This window comes from Ruditapes philippinarum, unplaced genomic scaffold, assembly GCF_026571515.1.
Source record: "Ruditapes philippinarum isolate M1 unplaced genomic scaffold, ASM2657151v2 ctg260_1_1_1_1, whole genome shotgun sequence".
Taxonomy (NCBI): domain Eukaryota; kingdom Metazoa; phylum Mollusca; class Bivalvia; order Venerida; family Veneridae; genus Ruditapes; species Ruditapes philippinarum.
Window position 1 is genome coordinate 303,564 of NW_026861537.1, and position 11,674 is coordinate 315,237.

At 32.5% G+C, this 11,674-nt stretch overlaps 1 protein-coding gene across 5 annotated transcripts in view; it reads right to left on the minus strand.

The window, feature by feature from the left end:
- Window positions 1-10,805, minus strand: part of LOC132715985 (serine-aspartate repeat-containing protein F-like) — a 31,094-nt gene extending 20,289 nt beyond the window's left edge. For 2 of the 5 annotated variants that reach the window (XM_060699107.1, XM_060699105.1), the window contains exons 1-8: window positions 9,733-10,804; window positions 8,528-8,599; window positions 6,974-7,042; window positions 6,555-6,671; window positions 5,792-5,890; window positions 4,032-4,109; window positions 2,599-2,715; window positions 640-720 (exon numbers count right to left, since the gene is read on the minus strand). In XM_060699107.1, the coding sequence (XP_060555090.1) occupies window positions 640-720; window positions 2,599-2,715; window positions 4,032-4,109; window positions 5,792-5,890; window positions 6,555-6,671; window positions 6,974-7,042; window positions 8,528-8,599; window positions 9,733-10,699 (1,600 nt within the window). In that variant the 5' untranslated portion in view covers window positions 10,700-10,804. Of the gene's footprint in view, window positions 1-639; window positions 721-2,598; window positions 2,716-4,031; window positions 4,110-5,791; window positions 5,891-6,554; window positions 6,672-6,973; window positions 7,043-8,527; window positions 8,600-9,732 lie in introns of all 5 variants that reach the window. The other 3 variants (XM_060699109.1, XM_060699108.1, XM_060699106.1) reach the window with 2 other exon arrangements.
- Window positions 10,806-11,674: the final 869 nt, after the last annotated feature.

Below are 11,674 nucleotides of genomic sequence, written 5' to 3' on the forward strand. Positions count from 1 at the left end.
TATAGGCGAGTCAATGAAAAATGATTCTTTATCCCTCTTTATTTTTGGTCAGTGATAGATAGAATATTAAATTTGTGTAGGTTTAAGTACTAAATATATTGAAATCGTTGGAGAAAATAATATTATGCCTACCAGAGGCTTGCATAATATGATTCTATTCAACTTGTTTAATAAATTCAGTTTTAAACTTACACTTTTTCAATATCCTCTATAAGTAAAACAAAGAAAATTAAAAAGGAAATATCATCATTTGCCAAACCACTTAAGCAGGACTCAATTGGATTTTAATAGACTTAGTGACACTAAACAATCATGCATCACTTTACCTTCCAATTCCTCCAAAAACTAAATCTAAGTTCTCGATCAATCTTATTTATAATAACTTTATTATGCTTATTCCGAGAAAGAAGACATTTTTAGTCATGGTAATGATGTAGGGGCACTTTTTAGCATTGTGAACATGTGAACCCAGTCAATGAATTTAAGATTTTGAATTTACTCGCCCGAATTCAAGTTTTGAATTTATTCTACTATATATTTAACTAAATTTTCTTAAAATATTCTCTGGCCCGAACTATTTTTCACTGGCCATGGACCACCGGGCCAGTGCTAAATTTGATGACTGTGAACCTGTCTTACCATTTGATCTTTTAGCTTTATTGATTTTTTTAGCTTTATTAGTTTTGTCTGCTTCTACATCATCATCCTCTTCAGAATCACCTGTGATGATAATAGGTTATATGACAGATGATAGTTAATTAGGAAACGGATATCATTTTTGAGTGCACTATTGTAGAATAATGCACAGTTTCAGTTCAAATGCCCAGGAATATAATATTGACTAATTACGAAGCATTTGAACAATATATTGTTAGTTTTTTTTTCTTGTTTCTTTTATTTACTTCTAGATACAATTGTTAGTTTTTTTTTCTTGTTTCTTTTATTTACTTATAGATACAAACCATTGTGCAAAGTAACAATTATATCTTTCTTCATTTCACAAGTGGCTGCATCACTCGTGAAATATACCTTTTGGTGCTCACTCAGTGAAGTATATTCCGATCTTACACTGAACTAAACAAGAATCAGTTGGACTGAGTGATGCTCCCAGAATAGGTTTTGGACACAGGAAAGTATACCTATTGTAGTGTCAGAGTTATGTCACAGACAAAGTTCGAAGTGTAAAAATGAACAAAGGGCAATAACTCCAAAATTAGGCAAGGCAAAGTTATGGTTCTTTTGCACTGCACTTCTACTCAATGAGATCTATCTACCTACAAAAATTCATGTTGATATCTCTTATAGTTTTAGAGCTATGTCCTGGACAAAGTTCAAAGTGTAAAAATGAACAAAGGGCAATAACTCCAAAATTAGGCAAGACAGAGTTATGGTTCTTTTAACCTGCACTTTTACATAATGAGATATATCTACCTACAAAGTTTTATGTTGGTATCTCTTATAGTTTTAGAGTTACGTCCTGGACAAAGTTCAAAGTGTAAAAATGAACAAAGGGCAGTAACTCCAAAATCAGGCAAGATAGAGTTATAGTTCTTTGACACGGCACTTTTACCCAAAAATAGTTGCAAAATCCGACTTCAAATAATGAAGTTATGGGCCGGACATGATTTTGCTTCATGGTCATGCTGTGACCTTGACCTTCAAGGTAGCGACCAAAATGTTACAAGCGACACTTCAGATCAATATGGTGATCATTTCTGTGAAATTGCTGTAAAATCTGATTTCAAATAACAAAGTTATGGGCTGGCCACGAATTCGGGACGTACATACGGACAGACTGACAACCTGGCGACTGTATACTCCCCCGGAGTTTTTCGGGGAGCATAACAAATACATGTAATTGACTATTCTCTATTTATTACATGCTTTTCGGTGGTTTATATAGAAATATATCAGTGAAATAAAAATGGTAATTTCACTGTTTGAAACAGTGAAATTACCACTTTGATAATTTCACTGTTTTGAATTTAAGCCCCTTACGTTGTTTCAGTGAAATACCAGCGTGCACAGTACTGGGAACCAACTTAATGACGTGACGTTGTAAATGACGTCACGTTATATTATTATTTGGCGCGCTTTTCATTCAGTATTAGGTTAAATGTCTTTTTAAAACGTTTCTTTGCATATAATAAAAAGAAAATTTGTTTAGTTTAGTGTAAGATCGAAATATATTTCACCTTGTGAACACCAAAAGTTCATATTTCACTCTTGAAATATACCTTTTGGTGCTCACTCGGTGAAATATATTCCCATCTTACACTGAACTAAACAAATATCCTCTATATATTTGGTACAATCAAAAGAAATATTCAGTATGAATAAAAGATACATCTATAGGTTAAATTTTTTAAACATAGCAGCATCATTTAGATTCAAGAGACTTTAAATAGGTATTTCAGTCAATGAATTTAAGATTTTCAATTTACCAGCTCGAATTCCAGTTTTGAATTTATTCTACTATATATTTAACTAAATTTTCTTAAAATTTTCATGGCCCAAACTAATTTTCACTGGCCATGGGCCACCAGGCCAGTGCTAAATTCGATGACTGGTATTTTAAAAAAAAAATAATTTCAATACCCTTTGCATCTCTTTTTTTCATAGCTTCATTATGTTTAATATCAACATCCTCGTCATCATCATCGTCATTACGTCTGTTCCTGCCTGCCATACTGTCTTCATCAAGATCATCATCATCTAAACATTCAATAAACTTTATTATTAGACCAGTATTAACAGTACATAATTTGCTTAGCATTTCAGGGATTTTTTTTGGCTTATTTTATAGCCGTTATTGGGTCATATTCCCAATTGAAAATAGTATATTAATTTATTTTCCCAATCTGAATCCACAGGAAAAAATTCCCATTGAATTGAAAGTTACAAAATAAAAATGTTGAATAAAAATTCTCAAATCTTTGCCAATAAGGGCTCCTTCACTATAAAAGTGCTTAAATCTTTGAAGATGCCATCCTAGATAGTAATTGTTTGCATACATTAATCACTGCAAAATTTCAGTAATGCATTTTTTCCCAATTTTACAAAACACCACTGAAATTTCCAATTCCATGGGTATGGGTCGTGTTCCCAAAAACGTGGAAAAATCCCTGCATTTGTATCAATTAATTTATAATTTATGATTTGGTGGATGCCTAAATTTGAGGAGCTAAAACTTTAAAAGAACACACATAAACAGGATGAATCTACACTGAATGCAGAGGCCATTTTTTAAGTAACAACATTTGGATTCAGATCGAGATTGAATGTGAATACATTGTACTTAAGTTAAGTTATAATAATAATTTAAAACATTTCAAAGTCAGACTCAATTTGGTATGTCCACACCAACTACTAATTGTTTTACGGGTATCTTTCATATGATTAAAACTTTTTACTCTAAATCTTCTCCACCAACAAAAAAAAATCCTTCATAATAGCTAATTTGTTAACTAAAATGCTATGTTTTTGCCCAGGCGGCTAATAATATGGTATAGGACTATCAAATTATTACGAAAAAAGAACATATGAGCCGCGTCATGACAAAACCAACATAATGGGTTTGTGACCAGCATGGATCCAGACCAGCCTGCGCATCCACGCAGTCTGATCAGGATCCATGCTGTTCGCTATCAGTTTCTCTACTTGTTATAGAGTTGTAAGCAAACAGCATGGATCCTGATCAGACTGCGCGGATGCGCAGGCTGGTCTGGATCCATGCTGGTTGCAAATCCATTATGTTGATTTTGTCATGAGGCGGCTCAATTATTGTTATTTAACACCTTTATTCTCATGAACCCTAACCCTGCTGGAAACAGAAGTAGTTATCCTAAAGTTCCTACTTTTATTCATGTATAGCTAGACTCTATACTCTTGGCTGATCAACTTCCATTTTTTTATGCTCACAATGATAATAGCTCAGTTCAAAACTGGACAAAATTTTCAGCCATGTTTAGCTTTAATATGATCAATCTTTCCTATTACATCATGGAGATTCTTTAATTCATTTCACTTACCATCAGCATCTAAATCTCTTGCATGTCTAAACCGAGTATAAACATCGTCATCATCATCTTCATCTTCATCAAAGTCCTCTGTGTAAAACATATTTTTGACAAACTTGAATTAATTTTGCTGCATCAATAATAGTATGAAATAAAAAATGTCTTAGAAGTAAGCAATGATTTTAATTGAAGTGTTGAGCCTTTAGTGACAAAAATCGCTTTAAATTTCATGTCAACTTTTCCAAATCAATTCAGGGCAAATCAATTGTACAGGTTAAGTAGATTATGGGATATTTTTGTGCCTATAAGTAACATAACATAACTTTTGAAGGATGTACACTATCTGTGAATTTACTTTTCATCCTAAGTAAAATCTATACAGTACAGCATCGTCTGCATGACTTAGTCCATAACCCCCCTTTACACCCTATCCCTTACCAAAACTCTTTGGATTTATATGGATCTCAAAAGTACTACTGGAGCCTCCATTATCCAGATTTCTGCAATAGTCAGTAATATTACGAACCTTAAATAATAACAAAACCATGGTCAATTTTAGCAAAACACAATATTTTGACCTTAAGGGTCAAGGCCATTTTAACATCAAGGTCGAACTTGTGTTGTTCAACATGATCATTTAATGTTAAGTTGTTTTTTTGTCAAACTATGAATCAAATCCACTTGTTAATAATAATTTTATAGCCAATTTTGGCAAAATTAAAATAGTTTTCCATGAAAGTCATATACAGGTAAAGGTCAAGGCTGAATTTAACCAAGTCCAAATGTCAAGGGATTGTTATATCCAAAAATTATGAATACAAACAGCCATTAATTATAAAGAAATAGCCAATTTTAGCAAAATTTAATGAAAGTCAAGGTCTGATTTATGATCAAGGTCAAACTTTTCATAATATACAAAAGTAGACATCATGACAATTATTCCTGTCAAGTTTTATTATATTTGTTGAAAGCTTTTAATGACGTGACAAAGACAATCAGACAACCAAACTGCCCAGTATACCCCTTACAACTTTCATAATTTCATTCTGCTTGGGATAAAATATTGTCCAGAAACGGCAGGAAGTAAATAAAGATAACTAATGTATTCAAGCTTTTCAGTTTGTTTTCACTTTGTGAAATATACAATATTTTGATCCCTCATGCAAAACTAAAAATTCTAACACAACCGCATTTTTCACTATTGAACATAGAACTTAAGAAGGACCAAAATTGTGTGTTATTATGCAATAAAATCACTGTTGACATTCTATATTTAGACATGTGACGTAACCATTCGACATTATGACATAACCATTAAAAGTGCAAAGTGCTGAAAATAAGTACGGAAACAAATCAGGCGCAATTAATTATTTAGCTTGATACCTGGTACTGCAGCATTTATTTGTTTATATCATGTTATAATCGAAATAATATATCCGAATCAGTGATTTTATTGCTTGATAAAATCACTGTTTGTCGTTCATATCACTCATTATATCACTCAGGCTACGCCCTTGTGATATAATTCCTTGCATCAGAACTCCAAACAGTGATTTTATTGAGCGATAAAATCACTGTTTGGGATATATTATTTCTTAAATAACCTCCTTTTGTTAGTCATAATATCTTGCACTTATAATGTATGAATGAACATGTACATTTTTTGTTAAACAGAGACACATTTATATCCAATATATTCAAATTCAAACTTGAAACTTAGACCATAGAATGGTAATATTTTGTAAAATCAACTTAAAATATGAAGTCCTTACCATCAACATCCCTTCTCTCTCTGTTAGTGAAATCTTCATCGTCATCATCATCAGCATCATCATCATCAGCATCTTCATCAATGTTTTCATTTAAATTTTCTGAAGTATATTGTACATTAATATTTATATTTAAAACTGCTATTAGGTTGTTATTTTAACCTTTACAATGAAGAATAGCGAGTACATTGAAGGCACTAATGCCAAATAATTGCTGGAACTTGCATTGAAAATTTTGTAACTACTCTAGAAAAGATATTAATTTTTCCAATGTATGAACGACTTAGCACAAAACTGTTTAAAACCACAAAATAAAGCAGATATAAATTCCATTTACTCATCATGTTAATGTCCCCATTCAGAGAAAAAGAAAGTATTCATTTTACACCGATAGTGAAAGCCTCAGGCCCTTCCCTTAAATTTTGGGGAAAGTAAACCAGTATTTTTCAAGAAGGGAGGAAAAAACCTTGGAAACTGCATTAATTAAAGAATTTTTTGTTAGTAGAAGCAGCCCTGATATTGGAAAGATGAGTGAATCTTCAATGCAGCTAGTAATTTTATTATACTGTATACACAGAATTCAAACTGTTAAAGAAAGGCAGAAAATTGACCAAGACCTGGAAAATGAACACAAAATATTTTCCCCCGACCTTACACATCTTTAACTTATTTTGACAAATTGCAATTGCAAGATGTAAACTCTACATCAGTAAGAATTATAACAACGCCATCACAATCTTTGGAAAAATATTGATGTAAAAACTACCTGCAAGACTTCTCCTTTTTCTGGAATGTTCCTTAGCCTTCTCTGCAGTAACTGGTTCTTTTGGTGTTTCTACTTCAAGATCATCATCATCAGCATCTAAATCCTCATCGTCATCAGCTGCAAATAAAGGAATTTATTGAAGGTGTATCGAATGTGTATTACAGAAACTCTAAGTTATTCTGTTTCAGCTTTTTAAAGCAGCAAAATGCATTCACAGGCTTGTTTGATTATCATCAAACACTAAGTAAAAACTGCTGATGTAAACTTAAACAAGGGCAATAACTCTCCTTAAATTTCAAGCATCATAGTGATCGTATGAATTCTTTTTTGTTTTTTTTAATTAATGTTTACCATGATAAAATTTCCCAGTCTAAAAGGCATTAGGAAAAAAATGGTGGAAATAACTATTATATTTTTACCTGCAAGATCTCTCTTAATATTTCTTCCCTCAAAGTCATCATCCTCTTCTTCTTCGTCAGCATCAAGATCTGTAACAATGAGAGTATTTTAACTTAGAGCATGTCACTAATATTATTATTTCTGTTTTATTTTATTAGAATTAGATTCCATAAAGTTGTTCCTTCTTCGGACTAGTCCATGAAAAATTCCATTTTTTCCCAATATTATAACAAAAATTTTTTTAGATTTCCATTTTTGCTTTTTTCAAACAAGGTTTTTTCCCTGTTAACCTTACCTAAAGTTAACTATCAGGACAATTACCCTTTTGCAATTTCCCTCAACATTTATTTTTGACAATCTCTCCTGTTTTGTTTTTTTTACAGGGTGGAAAATTCCCCTTAAATTGTTTTATCACAGCAGACAATTACCCTCCTTTTTCTTATTAGGGTGTTTCCCTCCGGTTTTTATTTCACCAAGGACAATTTCTACATTTGTATAAGTTGTATATCTATAAAAATAAGAAAAAGTAATAAAAAAACAGTATTGATCTGTGTCAATAAAACCTAATATGAAGAAAAGTATTTAGAGTTAGTGTTACTTATCCCTTTCCCTCATGAGCATATTGTGAAAAATGGCCGTTTTCATTGAAAAGCCACCTGTTACAAGTTCAAACTGCTATGAAACTATGAAAAAGCTTCAATACTAATCAAACTTGGAACAAATGTTGACTGGACCATTGCCTTTGTAGCGACATGCTCAGTCTTAAATTTCCTGTTACCATGGCAACGAGGGGACATCTCAAAATTGCCAAAAGTCACTATTTTCCCATGATTTTTTCCATCAAAATTGATTTCAAAGTGCTGCAACTTCTCAATGGATTGTGATAGAGTCAAAGGCTTTTCAGTGTTGGTTACACGTTACCTTTAATATGATGAACCTGGGGTCATTTTTAGCCTCTCACAAGTCCAAAATTTTCTTGGCGATGACGGGGACTGCCGCCCCCCCCCCCCACCTTCAAACCCCACAAACAGAAGGGGGCACATCCCCCTTCTAGCAACCCCCTGATGTATCTTTTAGATGGGGGGCGGCGCCAAAAAAGTGCTCACTATTTTTAGCAACTTTTCTCAAACAAAAACATGTGTTTGGGGCCCAAATAGGACATTTTTTCACTATTTGAGGCCTAAAAGAGGAGGTGGTTGAAAGTGCGTTGTTTCGCGTATATATGAGGTAAAGGGTTATAAAGATGTTTAATTATCACCACCCAAATAAAAAAAAATCACTAGATATAATTATTTAAGCCTATAATTTACATTGTCTGAGAGGTATTGTCTGCCCTATCAAAAATACAAAGAGGAATAGTCCTTGTTGTCAAAAATCACTCAGAATGATTGGGAGGGGAATTGTCAAGGAGGAGAATTGTACAGGATTCTTAAAATTCAAATTTGGACAGACACAGATTGATCTAAAATGGTAGAAATACCGATAATTAACAGATTTGACCATGAAGAGGCAGTTTAAAAGAAAATGTAATCAATAGATATGCATGTATAAAATGTATTTAGAAATAATCAGACCTCCAAGTTCTCTTCTTAATCTTTCCAAGTCATCATCATCATCATTATCATCAGCTTTCAAATTCAAATCATCTGTTAACATATGAAATACACAAACTTATGGTAGCATTATTAAATTCAAAATATAACAAGTTTTTTTTTCTTTTCAAAAATCGTAATATAGTAGGCTAAATGATTTTAAACTTGGCTACTTGATAACATAAGTTATGAGCTATATAAGTTAACTGAATTTTCAAAATTAATTCAGTAGATCTATATCATATCTGGATAACATTAATATTAACTCAGCTGAAAATTAAGAAATAGATATCAATTTTGAATGCATTGTTAATTTGGTATAGAATAGCACATGGTTCGAGGAATATAATAAAGAGGCCGATAGACCTTAGTGATTAATTAAAAAACATTTGAATGGTAAACAGTGCATTATTATACTGCAACAAAAAATGTCTCTTTTAACAGATACAACTAGCCAAAAGATAATTATAGCATTTTTCACTCGTTCTGCCGTTGATATACTTTGGATGACCTGGATCTTATCACATGGATACTGGTCAGGGACCATCAACCGGACACTTTTTGAACATTTTTCTATACAAATTTCATAATTTTAAAGCTAGAGGTACGAAAATTTGACACAGTACAGCTAGGTTCTTCTCCTAACTAACAAACTAGTTTGTTTTTTCTGATTATGTTGACACTTATATCCGAGGCCCGTCAAGGAGGGTATCAAAATTACCTAAATTGTACATACTACAGTACCATGTGTCCGGACAGATATGTAATAACGTTGATTTAATTCAGATAAAAGCTTTGGTGTTCTTTTTTAATTTTTAACATGACACACAATATTTCAGCAGCAAATGCTGAAGTTTTGGATATTCTATTGTTTTCTTTGCAAATAATTATTGCTGTTATATGAGGTCAGGCATTGCTTTCTTGACCCCCAAATTTCAACGTCAACATTCTTGAAATAGACATTAAAATATTACCATTTACGGAGGATGAAATAAATTTATTTACTTAATTATAGAAGAAACGTGCATTTATTGTTGATTAAAAAGTGACTGACAACCACTGAACAAAGAAAATTCTAAATCAAGCATTTTCGGGGCCGTCAGGGTTTGGTGGTTGTCCGGTTTTGGTGGTCCCCAACCAGTAAAACTGAATTAATCTAATAAATTATGTTAAAGATAATTCCATACCTGCTAATGATCTTCTAGATTTACATCCCATTGATCCTTTAGGTTTTGCGGGTTTTTTTACGGGTTTTTTATCTCTCTTTGAGATGATATGCTTATTTTTAGCATTAGCAGTGACATCATTTTCAGCATTCACCTCTCTTAAATCTCTTCTTTTCCTGCTATGGGTTTTCCCATTTGAATTCATGTTTTCATTCACATCATTCTCATCACTTTCTGCTCCTACATCTCTCTTTTCTGGTCCAAAGTTGTCATTATCTAAGTCATCATCATCATCAGCATCATCATCATCATCAGAAGCACCTCTCAAAACTCTGCTTACATGAACATCATCATCATCATCCTTCGCATCAAAGTCATCATCATCATCAGCATGTACATCTCGTTTATTTCTACTATAAATGTCATCATCATCGTCATCATCAGCAGCATCAAAGTCATCATCATCATCTTCTACTCCCCGTTTATTTCTATTTGCAATGTCATCATCATCATCTGCTGTAGCATCGGCATTATCATCATCAGTATCTCTCTTTTCTTTCTCAACTTCTGATTTGTCATCATCCTCATCATCTGTTCCTCGGGTTTCTCTTTGTCTATTCATGTCATCATCATCGTCAACATCATCATCATCATCGGATTCTGCACCACGAGATTCCCTTTTGTCATCGTCATGTTCCGCATCGTCATCAACATCGACTGTATCTTCTTTTTTATTGGATTGCAATTCATTCAACATCTTCTCTATTTTGTTCAAATCGTCGCTTCGCTTTTGCCTTTCAACATCATAGTCATCATCATCATCTGCTTCTACACTTCTTTTAGAAATATCTCCAGTATTTGCAATGTCTAGAGCGTCGTCAAAATCAACATTTTTTGTCGCAGAAGCGTCGTCTTTCAAAGGTATACCCGATGTGTAAACAATAGTAATTATAAGACAGAAAAGCAATCCACAATATTTCAAATACATACTTCAAATTCTGACTTTTACGAACTCTTCTTGATTAAAATATGAACGTTTTAAAAATCGTTTCGTCCTCCGTCCTCGGCGTTTTCCGCTTGTAATGTTTACTCAGTGACGTAACAAAACTTTCGCGTCATCAAAAATCTATGACGTCAACAAATGATACAATCTTCCCGCCATTTTACGCCAATTACATTATATAAAGAAGATAATTCTTGCAAGTTTAAATTTAGTCTCTTTCCTTTGCGTTTTCAATTTCAGATATATTTTATCATTATTTTATTTCCATTTTAATTACACTAAGATAATTAGATCTAGCTTAGTCCATTTAAATGCATGATGAAATAAGTACACCTATTAATTGAAGCATATACTCAACATCACCAATTCCGCGTCATCACTTATTTCACGGTAGATCTAATGGCATTTTTTTTATGTGACCAGTGTTAAAATTGGTCAGAATTGACATATTTTATTCAAACACCTTAACAACAAAGTTTTTGTGCAAAATATTTTAAATCTATAGATTTTTACGTAAAACAGAACAACATTTTTCAAACTTCTGCATAAAGCAACAATAGTCAATTAGATTTGTACATACATCTGAAACAATCATCATTTTCAAAATGTTCTTGTTTGTTGAAAAAATAATTTTAAGTTACAAAGTCAAGATACTTTTAATATTTAAAATTATGCAAAATAACATGTTGATATTTTAACTGAAACATGAAAAACTGAAATAAAACACCATTACCGCAATTTTAATGATGACATACTGTTTTCAAACTGGCCGACATGTTGTCTTCGTCTGGCTCATTTAAACTGATTTTGACTAAATATGTTGTTGTTTCCCTGTGTCATACAACAGAAAATACCTATATGTTACAGCTTATGACAATTTTTGTACCATAAGTTTTATGTGTTGTTTTCTTACTTGCTTCATCTGAAGCGTTAAGTACCATGAACTAAGAGGAGCACAGC